We start from the raw sequence: 19,081 nt of genomic DNA, 5'->3' as shown, positions 1-19,081 counted from the left end.
GCGGATCCCTGATTCTATTACCACTGATCTTAAGAAACGCTGTCTAACCACTGTCTCATTTTTGCTTACCTACCTTCATATACCTTTATAATTTTACCTTTTATACTTATCACGTTCTCATGTGACAACCCTGATACCACACATGCATTGCCATTCCAGAGGTCTAAGATGTTATCCTTATCTTGTAATTTCACTGTCTCATGGCACTCTTCAATGGAAAACTTACACAGCTTACAAAGTTGCTAGGCGGCTGAAATAGGTAACACTGAGGTACCGCGTGATGCCTATATTGATAAAATTTTTGTCATACATAGTTATTATATATGTACAATGTTATACATATAGGTGTAGGTATACTAAATATCAATATGGGGTGGGCACGAGAGATATCTCTGCGTAACACAAGCCTGCGGCCTTGATAATGCGTGGACATCGACCGCACCTCCTTACTTCTATCATTTAAATGCCAAAGTTCCATACTATTCAGGTAATAAGTTGCCGGCTATTTTAACCTAACCTTTTTTATGACAGCAAAGGTTTTTATGACATCAAAAATACGTTTCGTTAATAAAATTGTATTAAAATCGGTATCGTAATAAAAACATAGACACATCGACTAAAACTTAATTTACACGAATTAATTAAGTTTTAGTCGATGGCTATATATAAATACCTAATAATAACCTAAAACTAGTAAACATTACGTGAAAAAGCAATCTCTTTAGGTAAGCTTCGAGGATAAATAGAATATTTAATGAGAATTTATCAACGATCTGCTGAACAAATTCTAAACTGTATATTTAAAAAGTCACTATGACAAGGTACTGAAATATATCAGTTAACATTACTGTATTACAGTTTGTTACTTCATAAAACTATTAACATTTCACTACTGGAGACTACTGTCTCCTGATAATATATCAGGACGTTCGTATTAATCGTAGTAATGTAGTATTCTAGATAGTATATAGTTGGAAGTTTGTATTATTACACTCATTTTTCATTATTAATTTACTTCCACTTCATGTGACATCCTGTGGAATAATACTTTTGTACTATAATTACATGTAGTATATGATTATCAGAGATTTTCGATTTCACAATATACAGTTATAAGCTAATTGGGATGTCTGATATGTAGCGTTAAAGGAATACATAGAGCATATACTCCTTTTTAGCCTCTAGACTAGATTATGGATTTTATCAGCGTTGACGCTTTCACTATTACGCCAAATTAAAAAAAATCCCCCATTAGATTTAGAATTAATTCATAATTATTTATAATTTATTGCATGAGATTTTATTCAATTAAATTGATTTATCGAAAGTTGTTGATAATCCACAGTACCCCAGGGAGGGTTTTATAGATCTTATGAGATTAGATTATGAAGTATATAGAAACAATTAACGGATGAAATAAATACAACAACGATATATGTATAATGATATGGAAATGCAGTAATAAGGATTTTCAGACAATAATTGTATTAAGTATAATATAATAATAATAATAGTGTATCAAAGAGTTCGCTACGTTCATGGTCAGTATTCATATCAATATCCAAGTACAGTAAAACCAGACAAATCACATGACATTTCCGCATTACTTCAATTACAATTAAAACGAAATAACACGGGAGTGGTCGTAACACCTCGCGAAATAATTTAAACACGCAAATGTAATATTTACGCAATTCATAGTAATATTTTAATTTGTAGGCGTTGGCTGGTGTTTTGTAGTAGCGTAGATTAGAGGTCATTGACATCATATGTCTTCTGTAAAATGACTAGCTGTTACCAGCCTATGTCTGCCCTCATGTATCTTCACATCAAATTCCATTAAGGTCTATTTTATTGGTGAGTCGACTTTGTTCTGCCGCTTATGCGGTAAGAAGAATTAGACAATTAACAGACATGGCAACGGCTAGACTTGTCTACTTTAGCTATTTCCATAGCATTATGTCGTATGGTATTTTGTTATGGGGCAAAGCAGCTGATATAAATACAATATTTATTTTACAAAAGAGGGCCTTTCGGTTAACCAGAACCCATACTTATAGTATGGGTTCTGGTTATAGTTTGGTACAGTATCGTAATGGATACATATTTATGAGTAGGTATAGGTAGCTTATTTTATATATTGTGTTTGTAAATATACTGTAATATACATATATTACATGATTTATTTATTATTCTTATTATTATTATATACTATTCTTTGTTTTTCCATATATATACTACTTAGCCACCACCTTCTGTCTTCTCTACTCAAGTGTAAGAGAAATTGTTTAAGGGTATAAACCTTCTTTGGTATTTATTGCTCTAAAAATTATATACTTTTGAATACACATTGTATTTAATAAATAGCGAATTAACTATAATTCGAATATACAGAGTGATGTATGCAAATGTCAAGTATTTTATTCACCACTACATCAACAGTCGACAATGCATCTGTCTACCCCATCGGGGATATCAGTCGTAATGGTGTACTATCCAAGCTAAAACAAGGGTAGGTAACTACCTACCTACCTACTCTCATAATATTCAATGCAGTATCGTGACCGACTGTCACTTAATTCAAGGACGAGTTTTACAACCATAGCGTGCCAGAAGCGAATGATTCACCTGGATATTCCATAAACTAGTTTGATTTGTTCATAATTTATATGAAAATAGTCTAAAACATACATAAAAAAAGCCTATGGAGTTATTAAGTACGAGCCGCGTAAAATTTATAGCCTATGTTATTCTGATGTATAAGCTATATTATTGTACAATTTCATTAAAATCCGTTCAGTAGTTTTTGCGTGTAAGAGTAACAAACATCCATACTCACAAACTTTCGGGTTAATAATATTAATAGGATATGAAAGAATTGTGTTCCCATTGGTGAATGAAAAAGAAGTCTGTAAATCAGTAAGAAAGAAATTTGAGAAGAATTAATGTTTCATTCCTTAGTCCAGTTATAGGTTATATATAATAATAAATCTATATATTTTTTTCTATACTTATACAGATATTCGTACAAATACTATTATGTTACAAAAACTTTCTCTTTTACTTAAACATGTCCCATTTTTTTTTTTATTGCCATGTGTTAGTAGGGTTGATTATCAGTAGTAATTATATATATTTTTTTATTGCCGTGTTCTGTAAAATCAGAGTACATCAGAACCCAGAAGTTCATCCACAACTAACTCATTATAATCTGTATTCATGGTATAGTTTATTTAACTACGTAGTGAAGATATATCTTTGTATTATTAAGCCTAAATGCGCGAGTGCAAAACTACCATTATAATTAAATTCCACAGCTACTGTACACGAACATTGTACATTTCCCTTGACGATAACCAAAGGGTAATCAACCCTAACATTAAAGCAAAGTATAATCCTACCACACCCCAAATTTCGCGCATTGCAAGTTCCATTGGGTTTGGGTTTTATAGTAAATTCCTTTAAAATTATACATAAAATATTACAAGCTCACATTGTTTTAAGCTTTATTATGGCAGCAAAAGATAGAGAAGATTATAAATTGGTCTTCAACATTCTGAGTCCGGCATTTCTTATTAAGAAAATTAATCTAAATACTTCGCTGCCCTTTCTAACAAATGCATTGGAATTTTAATTGAAAAATGATTGAAGCAACTGTAGTTATTTTTTAATAATTAAAAGAAATCATTGAAGTTTTTAGTTATTATACTAATAACTACCTTCATGATGTAAATTTCAGTCACTGTAATAATTAATAGATACGTTCCTCTTCCACTACTGCTATTATTCTTCTTTGCATTTAAATTTACATGCCCAAGTGGTTCTGTTACACTATACATAAATAATATCAATGTTTTGTGGACGAAGTAAATATTATATTATGTTACTAAAGTCCCATCCGGTCCCATTTCAATGTGACGTAATTCCGCCGTACCTTGGGACTCTTAGCAGTGCTTTTAGACTGAAGTCGTAAGAAGGCAGCAATTGGTCTTAAGCCTATTTATGGGTTTAGGATTCCGTTTGCACTCGCCAAAATTATTGTCCTGTGCCAGTGTGAACAAGAGTAGCTGCAACAACAACATTATAATAGTTAAAAAAAGATGTAAATGTCAATGTATGTTTAGACTTCACAGTGCTATATAATCCTATACCTTCTCCGAAATCTCTTCCGACCAAATAAAAAGCCGTGTCGGCAAATCGCGTACCTAAACCAATAATGCAGGAGGGTTGCTATCAACTTTTATTTCCCTTAATTTACCATTCGACGTCGAGCCCCAACTATTTACAGTGTCGTTTGTCCCATAATATTTTTTTATATTAGGGTATATGAAGTATAAGTTGAGGCATATATTTTTATATAGTTTAAGTAAATGCGTTCAACTACAGCCATTATTAAAAGCAAGTATTTAAATATATGACATTTCCACGATATATACATACAAGGAAAGTAGTAAAGTGTATGTGAGGCTAATAGACAAGTACCACTAAACAAAAGAATAGACAATCCCCATGAAACCTAATCACTTTCATCATGGAAAGAAATGGAAATCAGGAATTATATTTTGTATTTTCCATACACAAAAGATTAGCTGACCGATTTGTATGTAGTTATTAAAAAAATATTAAAATTTTCCATTTTGTATCTTATGGAATTTTGCTCAAATTCTTGGACACTATCAATCTCTAATCATATATTATTCAAAATAAAAACTCGATTGGTATAAAGATTACATAATAAAATTAGAAATCTGTACCTAATTCTATCTAGTTGAAAAAATTATGTTACTAACGCAATGAGGTATTATTTATAACATTTATAAGTAATATGAATGTTATATTAAATAACATTCATATTACTTAAATATCATTATATTATTATTATTATATAAATCTCATTTCCAATACTTCAAGCTTACCTCTATCGTTTTGCCAAGTCACCGGCAAGCGAAGGTTTTTCCAAAGTTCATGCTATTTTTACCGAAATGACACGGCTATTTATAGCTTAAATGCCTCAACTCGACCTTTACAAGCTATTGTTCTAAGCCCTTAATGTTAGCTATAGATATATCATCCTGGAACTAAAATGTTATAAATATATTACCGGTATTACCGGTATCGGTACCAAAAAATCCATATTTAGCGAAGGTATATTTAATGTTATTTACAAACAATCTAACAAGATTTGTTTAAAAAATCGTTTGAGAAAAAAAAAATATCGTTCTGTGAAACTAATATATTATTCCCAATGTTTATTTTTTTATTTACCAAAGCAAAAAATTCAATTTCAGTACTGTATTTTACCCGCTTATATGTAATTTCATTTTAACGCCATCTAGCGATCCTAATTTAAATTTAATATCATGCGGTTGTGTTCCCAAGCGGAAAAATGTATTTGAGATATGGCGCCTTAATTGAAATCGAATTCGAAATTCGAATTAAATATATGTTTATTTTTAATATTGTTTTTATAGGTTTATTAATGTTTGTGTTACCATTATATTATATTGTGTTAATATTATTATACCAATTCAGAACCATAAACAATTAGATACACCGATCTACTTAATGAAATAGAATAAAATACTACCTATTTTATTGGTTATTATAACATTTGTTTGCTTCAATCTAGACTGTAGATACTTATTTTGCTTTCTTAAGAAAATTGAATAGTTAGAAAAGTTAATTCGAACTAATTACAACTTAACAATATTTCACAACAAACTTTATACTGGTTCTGGCTTTCAGTAGATTGGTAGTACGTTAATTACGTTAAGTCCTTGCAAACGAAGTCTCGGGTAGCAACTATAAGTATAGTTTAATATAATATTAAACGATTAACATTCTAGGCCCCATTTGCCTTACTGCATAATTTCAAGACGTAGCAATCGCCGTATTAGGTAAAGCATAGCTTAGTAAACCCATTCCATAAGAGGATTGTATAAGGTCGCACCTCATAAGCCAAAGTAAAGCTAAGTGAGGCAGTAATGCCAGTTGGAGTTGTGTGCAAGACTTGTGGACATATAAACATGCACTTTATAGAATACTGTTACTCGCCAGTTAGTCTGCTTTTTTTTAAGATAAAACATAGTGTATATTTGGTCGTGCCTATGATAAATATACAATCAATCTACACACTAAATTTCATAAATATACGTTCAGCCATTTAGACCTTATAATATCATAGTATGTCATATGCAAACAGACAGACAGATAGACACTTTGGATTTTATAATACGAGTATTATTATATTTTAATGGTGCACCCGCCTACGCTAACGGTTTACGCTGGCGGGGCACCAGTGGAGTATAAGATGAGGTCAGGATAGTTAGCCCATCTAAAGACTATATGTATGGATAAGTGACATATTTTACATTGAGATTTTGTAAACGAGATAAATATCACGTGGATTAAACGAATTAATGATATGCGAAAATAAACTGTATAATGTAATGCCTGGAGACATTACACAATGACATAATGACTTATTTTAATAATGTTCCTTACCTCTATAATAAAGAACAAAGTATTTCAGTTTGCAAACAAAATGTATTTAATACGTCGCCTTTCTTTGAAAACGTTTTATTTTTAAATTTCACTACTTCGAACTGAATTTAACAAAGATCTTTTGTACGCTAATTTTGTGAATTGTGTGATTTTAAATTGAGATGGTCATAAAATTAAAGTTTTTGCATATTAGCTTGTAAAGAATTAGCAACAGTTCAGGATTACATTTTCGTTGTTATTTATGATATGACAGTGAATACAATAATTTCTGTAGGTTCGAGTATATTCAGGTCCATAAAAAAATAACTTTTAAATCGTAGCGATATAAATGCATATAGGATCCAGATAAAAGTCGAATAGCTTGTTGATTGCAAAAAGAACCGTAAAAAAATATCTAATGGAGAATATATAGAATGCTATATTAACATGGATAGCAATTCTACGTTTAATTCTAATGTCTGATGTACTATAAGAAAGTACAGTCACATTAAAAAATTCATCCGTTTGGAGTTGGTAGAAAACTTACAGTTACCATAAAATTGACTGTACCAAGTACCTATAATCGGGTTAACTTCTGAACTGAGGTTAAATGGGAAGGCCGAGATTTACACGTTGTTTTATTAAAGGCTCTAAATATGCCGACCACAAAGGAGACATGTGTGTCGGAGTGCGTGGTATGGAGCGGAGGTAATGTGCGTGATGTTCTACGCATATTAATTGTGAGCTACTTAAAAAATGGAACATACCTATAAATAATATTTATATTTATGATGTACAAATACGAATGTATGTGCCAAATATAAGTGTAACAATGTTTTTAATAGCCGGTTTCTTTTTTTATTCGTAACATATATTTTAAAGTTTGTTCTATAAATATTCGCTTTGGGTGTGTTGGTCACACCCAATATTCTTGACAATTGAACTTTGATTACTAACTTCGTGTGCGTGAATTTATATGGTCTATTTTATTATAAACTAACCTAATGCCCGCAACTTCGTCTCTTTTTTTTTTAGATAAAAGTATCGTATTTACATGTAATTTCTTTTCGCCCCGTTCAGCAATTTTATCGTGAAAAGATAAGAAACAAATAGACTTTGTGCATTTATATTAGTATGTATTTGTAAAAGTGGATTGTACTTTTATACACATCAATCAATACAATAATCTTGACCGAATTTTGGACCTAACCAAAGTTGGGTAATATAACGTGGAGTTTAACTTCTCCATCTAAATATTTGAGACAGCCTAGACCATTCCATCTATACCAAGTCACGTCTTCAACATAAATCTGGTGAAATCGTAATTACGTAATGGTCTATTCCAATAGGTTGATATCAGTGGGCTCATAAAATGTTTAATTAATATATTTACTGCATTCCTCCACTTTATTTGCATATTAATATAATACTCGTAGTATCATAACATACTGACACGCTACATAATAATATCTATATAAAAAATATTTAGCAATATAGAAACAATTTCTAATTAGCACTCTACTATAAAATAAATTGAGAATAATAATAATAATGATAACTTTTTTAACAGTCTTCTGATGAAGTGCTAATATATTAACATCATCAGATAATAATATTTACATAAATAAAACTATTTTAAATATGCATTTCAATCTAAATCTATACTTGTAATATAAATCATCAAACGCACTTGTACATCTATGAGCTTCAACTGTATGAAAGTAATAAATTAATTCTAAAATATACTGTTTCGTAAAATAAAATGAATGCAATAACAATGTAGAAACACTAAGGTTTGCTCGAGCAAACCAGTTGTAAGTCGTGACGCAGCGCAGGATAACTATCTGCGCGGGCGCAGTACAAGTACATCGGTCAAAGCCTGCAATTTATATAGTTCTTCCTCGCCGCTTTAGATCACATTGAATGTCTCTATATAAACTTTATTTGTACGTAAATATAACCATCAACGAAATTGTCGAATATTTGTAAATAATAAGTTATTTTATTTTTCATATATATTTTATAAATATGTTGTATGTATTTCCAACTTCTGAGAAACCGGTCTGACTAGTTAAATATCTATATTATATAGTTACCGAACCCTCAGTCCGTCCGTCAATTATTTTTCATATTCGCAGTCATTATAACAAACTGCTTTGTTGGTTGTGAAATTGCCCCACATAAAGTTTGGCGTTAGATCTAATATGACAGCTAATTATAAATGTTGGCCACTGCAGTGTTACTGCGAATTCAAGGTGGCTGGAATAAAAATATACACTGTCCCATATATCTTATACGCTGTTTATATTGGCAGTGCTACATTATATTTTATTAAAAAGTATAAAGTGATAATCGTTGCCGTAATTTATAACGTTAGAAACAGTTGTCATAATACAGCGGCTTGATTTTTTTTTCTATAAAATTAATGATAAAAAAAATTGACGTCCGTCCCACCTGGTCGCAAGTGGCAGCCATCGCCTACAATACATAAAGAGCGGCAAGGACACCAGATCATAACGTGACATCCATAGTACCATGTGCGTTGTTATTTCGGAGGACTAATATCTTGTACCTCCATACTCGGCACTGAGGATTAACACAAGATATAAGCCCTCCACTGCACTGCTAACTCGGGGTGAGTTAGCAGTGCAGTGTAATCCAATCACAAATAACGTAGCTGCTTTGCAACTGACGCATACGACTTGGTACAAAGTCTAGCATTGGAAAAGACTACCTCTTGATTTTGTAACTTATTTGTAATCAATTCTTATTTCAAACTATTGTTATTGTTATTGTAGTGTTATAGCTGAGAATCATAGGACACGTCATTCATGTGCAACTGTCAATTGCTTTACACGTAATTGCAAATAGTTTTTCATCAGAAACAATTGTAACTGCAGTGCTGCATCATAAATCACTGACATAATCAAGACATAATAAAATATTATGTGGACTGTCCGCGTAATATTTTAACACTTTGTTATTTAAACGTTTCCCGTGCTGTAACAAGAGAATGGTTCCGTAAATTATCTTTAGATATTCATATTATTCATTCGTATATGTATACAACATTATTGTCCTGTCTGTCCCAAAATGTTACTGAAGTAGCACGATTACCTACTTGTTAGCGATTACGTGTGGAATAGTTTCATTTTTCTTTATGTTTGACTTCGTTCCTGTTATATTTAAACCCAATTTATTTCCGCACGTGAAGTTGTGATTTACAACGCTTCAAAAATTTCACAAAATTATTTTAATTACACACTTTAATAACCGTATACATTCACATTTCAAGGGGCATGTCGAGTTGTAACATTTTAATTGTCGTAACCTTGTATAAAATATAATACATATTTTGGATAAATATTGTTAATGCTACTTTAATTTTACAACAACCGCACATGTTTTAGGTAAATATTTCTTTCCTTATGATTATTAAAAATAATTTTATTCCTGTTTTATTTTTTAAAAGTGACCATGTTTTTTTCCGGGAAGTATACCATAGAGTATTTTATATTTGAAGTATTGGCCGAAACCGAAACCGAATGTGTTCATGCACATGCATTCGACAATGACCCAGCTGGTCATCGAGACGCGCCGGCACCGCCAGTTGTTTTGACCGGGCTGGTGTAGCTGCGCGTGCGCACTTCTCGTACGTCTCTCGCGAATCAAAATAGACTTTATTTGGCTTTCACTTTGATTGCTGTAGTGTCTCAAATAGTTCAGCTAGGTTTAGTTTAGTGCGGCCAAAAGTGATTATTGTTACTATTACGTGAATTTAGATTGTAACGTTTTTTGACTGTCTACTTAATAAATTTATGCAGAATATAAAATAAATAAAGATTACGTTAAAATATTTTTTTATACAAAAATACTAATGTAATATTATATAGCTTGTTTGTAGATTGAGAGAAATTTTAACACTATTATTTTCTGGTCGATTTTTTTGGTGTTGATTATAGATTATATTAATCCATCGTCATCGTTATCTTTTACTTATCTCCACTATCTTTGCTATTCACCTTGGATTACATAATCTCCTTCCGCTGCAATATTGTTAATCGAAAGTAGATTTTGTTTTGATACTATAATTTTTATTATTCCTTGTTCCTTTATTGCAGTATGTAAAAACCTTTGTCTTCGAGGTTGCAGAATAAATATAAAAATGCAAACACTATATTATTTCTTGCTAATTATTTCCTTATTCCTTTCAATGAAACGGAAATCTTTTAGATTTAATCCAGTACTACGACTATGTCTATAAATTGCGTCTAACTTTCTTGCAATATACGTATTTGGATTGCTTCCTTTCGAATGTTAAATAAAAATATCACATTGATAAAATTAGAAGCATTTGAACACACATTTGGCTAACTATTTTCTATTGTTCTCAATTTGTATTCAGCGTAAGCAGGTCCTCCAATTCATGCATCTATTTATCTACTAAGTGTAACACTTTGAATGACATTAAATTGTCCTATGCTGATATCAGCCTATTTATATTTATTGTGTCGTAATAAACAATCGTTTATTTATTTGAACTTCGTGTCAGGTTTGTTAAGATACTTTGTGGTCATCAATAGAGTTATATTGTATGTAATTATAGCCATAGCTAGCGACTTGGTGCTTTTTTTTTACATTGTTTAATTTTCTACTGACATTTTTTTGTACTGGCTTCATAATTTTCGTCGTTCTGACTGATATAGTTTGAAGTAGGTTGTATATAAACGTAGACCTCATATAAACATATTATAATGATACAGCGGTATTTTTTGCTTGATGCTATATTAGGCTAGGGCAACCTGACTTATTTGGAATCAGTTACACGAAATACTGCGCATATATTTAAAGTGGATAACTAAAACAGCGTTATAACAAATACAGGAATATAATATAATAATTTTCCTCTTAATTATATTGTCATCATCATTTGTACTTATAAAATTCATCTTCCGTTTATTTGTGTCTTCAATACTCGAAATGTAAACAAAGAAATCACTTTGTTGTTAATTAATTAACTATGTTTTTTAAATAAAATTTCATTTCTTTCGAACAACTTGAATCCGTCTTAAAGGTCAAGTGTGTTAGTATATCTTAAATATAAGTTACATGTCCAATGATAACCAAATACCTATTGATCTTGACACACCCATCAGAGTTCACAAAATGCGTCATTTTTCCACTACTGATCGACAATGTTTACACACATTCTAGTAGCTGCGCGTGAGTCACACGCAATGTCCGCTGCCAGATGATAATAGCGAATGATCTCTCAGTATGCATTTGTCACTTTATTGACGCACTCGACTTTGATATTTATTGTATTCAGCATTACGATTAATTAGCGAAGTAGCTCGATTTCAACAGTTAAAAAAATATTTCACATGCTTTATTCATATGTGATTACACGCGCGGTGTGTTAACAATGTAAAAACTTTTATTGCTCAATTAGATCCTAATTACAAATAGAGCGCAACATTATCAAGGACTATTAATGGAATGGACTCTAAATATTAACGTATTCTAGTCAGTGATGTGATCAGACGATATTTCAAAATGTTGTTCGAAGTGCTAATTGGATTTGGAGTGTTGTTGTACTTGTTTTGGAAGTATTTTCTCACTGAACGAGTGGGTCATCATTCATTAAAAGATTCTAAGGATTTTACCAAATTTGAGGCAGTAACAAAGAAAAGTTTCGAATTTAATCCAACACAGCAAAGCAATGAAGAAGGGTTTGTAAAATATGACAGTGAAAATAATCTTCCAGAAAATCATGTAAACGAACAGAAACCGGTTCTAAATATACTTGATCATGAAAAAATAATAACACCAAGTTTATTATTAGAACAAAGAAAAGAAAAAGTACTTAAAGAAAAAGTTGGCAAACGCGAAAGCCCGCCAAAAGAGAGGTTAGCTGAATTCCTTGAGAAAACTATTTTAAGCGATGACAAGATACAGTCAATTATTGAAAATCTTTCTTTAGATAAAAAGTCTGATAAACAAGATAAAACTACAGACAAACCTAAATTTATGGTAACCCCTATTAAAAATGAAGCAAATAGTGCATTGAGTGAAAAATCCGTCAAATTACAAAATACAATAGATGAAATCTCCGATAAAATAAAAGACCTTAATGAGAATAATACACACGGTGATGACACTGCAAAGAAATCAGATTCGAAACCTATATTAACACGCCTTCAAAAACAACCAGGTTTCCCTATCGGTTTGAATTTTGGATCTGTTATTGGTGAACTGAAAAGTAAAACTAAAAATGCAAGTAATGGTACATTGAAGCCAGTGTTTAAGAAATTTGACACGGATACATTGGATGGGAGCCAGGCACGTAATCCAATAATAATTTAATTTAATAACTGTTTATAATTTTTTATGACCGCTATATCTTAATATAGCGATATTTTTGCAATATCTGTGAGATATTGCAAAAATATCTTAATGGTCCTAATTAGTTTCATTCTTATTAATATTATTCATAGTACTACTAATGATCATAGTCGATTGCAATCCTTAGCAATGATAAAATATGAGTAATACCATATGGATCATAATTATTGTCAACAAGGATTATTCGCGATTCATTATTTTCATGACTTAAGTGCCGAACATCTTAAAAAAATATATAGTTTTAATTTTTTTTAAATATATAATTATAATTTTTTTTACAAGTTATATATTTATACCTTTACTCTCTATTTTGTCCACCATAATTTTTATTTGGCTATCCCAAAAAATATGAAATTAATGACAATTAAAAGACATCAGAGGGAAATTAATAAAAATGGTTCTAGTACAGTTACTATGTGATTGATAACTAATGTAATAATGGAAAGTACACTGTGAATTCGATCCTCTGATTACATTCATCGTTGCTCTAAGATTTATAATCAACATGACATGACTGTAATTTTGTACTAAAATCGAGTCTAATATTATGCATAGGAACTGTTAAATTGCCTTTATTACCGGTTGTTCACAAAACGAAATGCCTCGTTAGAGAAATTACACGTTGTTTGTTTGTTAAACGAAACGGACACTTGATTGTACAGACTCACTTTCATTATTTACATAAATAACTCGTCTAAGCTTTATGGTAGAATGAACGATACAATACCATGTGAAAATCTTTTACTCTGATTATAAGCCACTGACTTTCATGGAAGTTTTAACTATTGGAAACCGTTCCGATTTTACATGTACTAATGAAAAAATTTTGTAGTTTACAAAAGTCACATTTTTTTCTAGTTTAGAGAAGATTTGTGTAAACAAAATTTTATTATTATTAAATACTTGTAAATTTTCTTCTAGTTCATCTATCTGAACAGCATTTGTTTGTATGTATCGTGTGGATATAATACTTGATTCCTGTGGTTTTATGACAATATCAATCGTTTGTCATATAATATACGATATCAACATCGACGCGGTCTAAAATACACAAAATGTTTATAATATATATATAGTATTATGACTCATTTGATACATATTAGCATTCAAATTGTCTAGGATGTCTATAAAATTATACCAAGGCAAAATCAGATATTGTAATATATATCACGCAAATAATAAAGCAAAACTGAAATTTGCTTGTTTATTTTGTTCGTTCGTTTGCAGTAACAACATGGATATACTATATGTTAAATTTCTACCTTAATTTCTAAAATTTAGGGCTCCTTATCGATTGCACAAAATAATAATATCACATCACACGTTATAAACATTTTCGTATGGAAATGAAAATTAAGTAATATTTTCACCCTTTCACTGGATGCGTGCCAATAGAAGTTCGTTGACACTAGCAATAAAAGAAAAGTTTTCGCTATTGCCATGAATATGATGACAAACTTTGATATGAGCAGTATAAACATACATTTGGTGTAACCTACTATTGGCCGCCCTTATTAATAGTTATTTATTGTTATTGTCAACATTTCCGTGGACTATGTGATACAGACATTGTGGATAGTTATACGATATGAAATTTAGTTAGTTTGTGTTTCCTCTCGCTGCTTTTACAGCTCTACCACTGATAGAAACTATAAATATAAATGTATTTCGCAAATTTATTTAATTGTAGTTGAAATTAGTGCCCTTGTGTATATTATGCTAAAATAATTGCCACAGACTATACCGCTGATTGTACTAAATTAATAACATTTATATAAAAAAATGTTCAAAAAGTTGATAAAAAATATTACAGATAACGTTTTCGTGTGGGAAGGGTTTGATATCAATAAAAAACTTGTGTAACATGCCAAATATGATAGTAATTACACATTTTGTATTCATAGAAATGGAAACAGCTACTTATGTCTATCCATTAATACGTCCACATCTAATATAATAAATACTTTGTATTTATGATATCAAAGAATATTTTAGCGCATACTTACTGGTAAAAACTAGTAAAAATAAAAATGGTATTACTAAAAGCAAAACTCGCACAAATATACTAAAAAATGTCTGTTACGTCTCGAACTTAACCAGAACTTGTTAGTATAGGTCTTGTTAATTTGGTTGCGGAGGTTCAATTAGTTTGTGTGTACTTCATCTTGGCAAAAATAATAATATGTTACTTCTTTATTTGTTACAGGATAATCTAAATGCCGCTGTAGATGAAAAGAAAAAGGTGCACATAGATGAAACCGAGCTTGCAACAAATATCCTAGCTGACAGGCGGAACAAACTAGAAACAGCTGCCCAGGTTGGTAATATGTTTACATTTTCCTGTTACATTGAAATATTTAACCTCTGAATGCCTCGATCTTCCACAAAATATTATATATGCCACACTTCATACTAAACATTATGGAACCTTTACCTCACAATACAGATCTTACTAATATTATACACGCCAAAGTTTGTAAGTATGGCTGAATGGTTCTCTTTCACTCAAAACTGCCAAATGGATCTTGATGAAACTTTACAGTAATATAACTTATACATCAGAATAACACGTAGGTTTAAATTAATTAAACTTAATGTTAAAAATGTTCGGATTCAGTTTATTCATTAAAAATCCAAATTATCTTATTAACTACAGATTAATTAGTTTCAGTATAGACATAAAGAGAGAGAACAGGACCTCTATCTATATAATAATATACTCGTACATACGTCTCTTCCTTATCTGCTGTCATAATTCATTAAGAACTTCCGTAATATTTTTAATATGTATACAGTACGATCATTATGCTTTGAATGGTAATTAAAACCACAAACTTTGATCATAAATATAAACTTCATAAATAAAACAGAACTAAACAATGTAGATAATTTAAATTCAAAGTGGAGCCCCATTGGTATTACGACTTTTAATAAGTATATGTGAAGGACACAGAAGACGGTCGCGAAAAAGAGACAGAATTATAATAATGTTAGTACCCAATTATAGAATATTATCTACTTATATTAGGACTTGTCTGTTTTAATCACTACAACTGATTTACTTTTATTTAGTTCTCAACCAGTTGGTTGTGTATTTAATATTTCCTCTATTTGAATATTTAATTGAAGTTGCTAGTTGGTGAATTGTATTCACACACTTCAACTTAAAAATGTAAAGTAATTAACAACAAAATTATTTAAAAGAGCAACACGCAAGTTTCTTGCACTTTCTTCTCGTGATGAGACAGACACCTTTCCGAATGAGCAGTATTTGATTGACAAAAAATGTGATGACTATTCAAAAGTGTTTCAATGTAAGTTTATTTGAATAAATGATTTTCTATTCTATTCTTATATTTTATTAGTCTTAATTTGTTAAAACCAATTCTGCGAACTGAACTGTTTCTTCGAACTGATTATTTAAAAGATGTAATTTTTATGAGGAAATGGTAGGATAAGTCGAGTGTTACATTAATCACAACAGTAACAAACGACAAAATCTAAGTCAACCTTATCCAGGATCACAGACGTGAGAATTTTTAAATGGAGTTATAATGGTGCAGAAAAACTCACATAAAACGAAACTTGGATTTTTTACTTCTGGCAAGCTTAATTTATTATACTTAGCGAAAACATTGCAATATTACTTTTTCGTGTTATGCGTAAAGTACAAAATTATATGCGTCTAGTGAATTTTAATGACCTTATGAATAAATATATCTTTGTAAATAAATGTTAGTTCTATATATATCAGTAAAATAACTAGACAACAAAGCTAACGGATAACCCTCATAGGAATGGACCACTGGCTTTAGACCTCAAAGCGTACATTTCCCCCCAAGTTTAAACGTCGAGTTAAACCTCAACAATTTCGCATTGCGCAAATACATTCGCAATGCACCATGTAAATAGGGTTGGCACTTTTTACTTTAGCAGATCCTATAATTCCTTCTCTTCTAATTTTATAAAAAAGTAATTTTTTTTACTATTTCCTTGCATTTTTTATGTTTTCTTACGTTTTCATCTTTGCATGCAAATATTTTAAAACCGGTTATTTTCGAGTATTAATGAGATAAACATCAATTCGCTTTTCTATTACTTACGTTCGAATAAGTTTTAGAAGTTAAAAAATAATACATTTTACGTAAAGATATCTTAATTGTAAGTTTTAGTTATCAAACCACCAAAATAATACAATATATATATTATTATTTAATTATGACTAAAAATGAAATTGTCATTCACAAAGTTGTCAACCCTCAATGTAAACATAATTCAAGAGGAATGTCGTTTAAATCATATGACCTCTGGGACTTTTTTCATTGCAGTAAAAGACAACATATTGATGTTAACGTGTTAATAAATAAAACCTTCGAGTTAAGGCAACTCTGAAAGATCAAGGATTTCTGGTGATTTATACAAAACCTATTATTGTTGGGCTCCGTTGCAATGAATAAAAAATTGTTTCACCATTGCTACTTAAACTGCGCGAGTTAATGAGAGACGGCATAGTATTATTCATTCATCATGAAATAAGATATAGGGTAAACACTACAGTGATTGCCCAGTATATAGATATTGCCCACAGTAAGAAGATGATACATTTAAACCTATTTATAAAAGAGTTAATTCGAATTAAATTCGCTGGATGGCATTAAGAGATCCTCTAGTAGAACGTTTAATAATAAATTGGCAAAATTTAAAGAAAAACATAGTGTTATGGCATATTTGTTGACAACAGGTATGCCTCTTATCGGAAAAAGTAGGTTTCTTAAAGAATTTCTTAAGGATACACTTTTTGTTATAATTTCTTGTGTTAACTTAGCTCCGTTTTAAACTTATTGCTATAGAGAATAAGTTAGTAAATGCTTTATAGTGTAATTTCAAGAAGTTATTGTGATGTAAAATTTACCTCTTAAGGAGTTAGATGGGGTGGGCAATTACTAAAACTTATTTAGATGAATTTTAGTGATTGCCATATCGATATTTAGTTATTGCCATTGGCATTGGGTACAGCTATTGCCCGGGCAATTTCTATTAAAGTAAGTTTATTTTTGTTAAATACATTTACGTAGCAGTATTATCTAGTTCTTTATAGAATGCCGAAGGTTACCAAGTTAAAATACAAACGGGAAGACCTAAAGAAGGCAATCATCGAAATCCAAAATAACAAAGACAGGTTTTCAGATCGACAAATTCCATATTTTAACATAATTCAGGACACAAAATCAGCTTGGGTTCAGTGCCAATTTTAACTGCTAAAGAAGAAGCTATTCTTGACGACAGGATAACAACTTCAGCACGAAAAGGATTTCCAATGCATAAAGAAAATATTTTGGACAGTGTTCAAAAATTTCTAGAGGAAAATCCAAGACCTAATCCATTCGTGAATAATAGGCCTGACATTGGATAGTGGAAAGTATATTTAAAGAGACATCCTAAATTAAGTATACGGAGTTTTGAAGGTGTTCGAACAAAATCAAGCTCATGTGTATCTGAAAAAGATTTAGGTTCCATGAAATATGTTGCTATGTCGATGAAAAAGTAATAAGCCAAGTCTTCAATACAGATGAGACAAATTTTCATATTTGTCAATGTGCAGGACTAGTTGTGGCTGAAAACGGTTCTAGAAACGTTTATAATATTGAACATTCAAATGGAAAATAATCAATAATCATTTTATTTACTTTCTCTGCTACTGGTATTATTTGTAGTCTATTTGTTCCCCAAATCTTTTATTAGTGTAGTAAGTCTACAAATACAAAAAGATTTAGATATTATTTTGTTTTTGTGTCATTTTTACTATAAAGTAGATGATTCTTATTCTGCTAAAGACACTGATTTTGATTGTTTAGAAATGTATACTAACGTACAGAAATCTATAAAAGATCTCAAATATTAAATAAGGTCTTTAAAACTTGAGACATTGTTTTGCTTTAACGATTAATGTTTGTCAACATTCCTAAACAATAAGAATTAATGTTTATATGGTATATTTTTAACTAGATTTAGTAACTATAGCAGTTAATGCTATGTGGGCAATAACTATGTGATGCGTGAGGCAATGACTATCTGGTCCGGGCAATCACTATACTTTTAGAGGTTATTTTTGTTAAACCTTGTAATTATTAATTTTCTTAAGATATTTAAATTGTTACTACTGGATCTCTTAGCTAAACTATTAATGTTACCA

At 30.6% G+C, this 19,081-nt stretch overlaps 1 protein-coding gene across 2 annotated transcripts in view; it reads left to right on the top strand.

Moving 5' to 3' along the window:
• Window positions 1–19,081, top strand: part of LOC131848282 (supervillin-like) — a 110,763-nt gene that overhangs the window by 79,115 nt on the left and 12,567 nt on the right. For both annotated transcript variants that reach the window (XM_059198088.1, XM_059198087.1), the window contains one exon: window positions 15,095–15,205. In XM_059198088.1, coding sequence (XP_059054071.1) covers window positions 15,095–15,205 — 111 coding nt within the window. The remainder of the gene's footprint in view (window positions 1–15,094; window positions 15,206–19,081) is intronic.

Source organism: Achroia grisella, unplaced genomic scaffold (genome assembly GCF_030625045.1).
Source record: "Achroia grisella isolate CSIRO2021 unplaced genomic scaffold, CSIRO_AGI_Agris_v1 utg546, whole genome shotgun sequence".
In the NCBI taxonomy this organism is placed as follows: Eukaryota; Metazoa; Arthropoda; class Insecta; order Lepidoptera; family Pyralidae; genus Achroia; species Achroia grisella.
The sequence above is the reverse complement of the archived record's forward strand: the minus strand, read 5'-3'. Positions and strand labels throughout refer to the sequence as shown.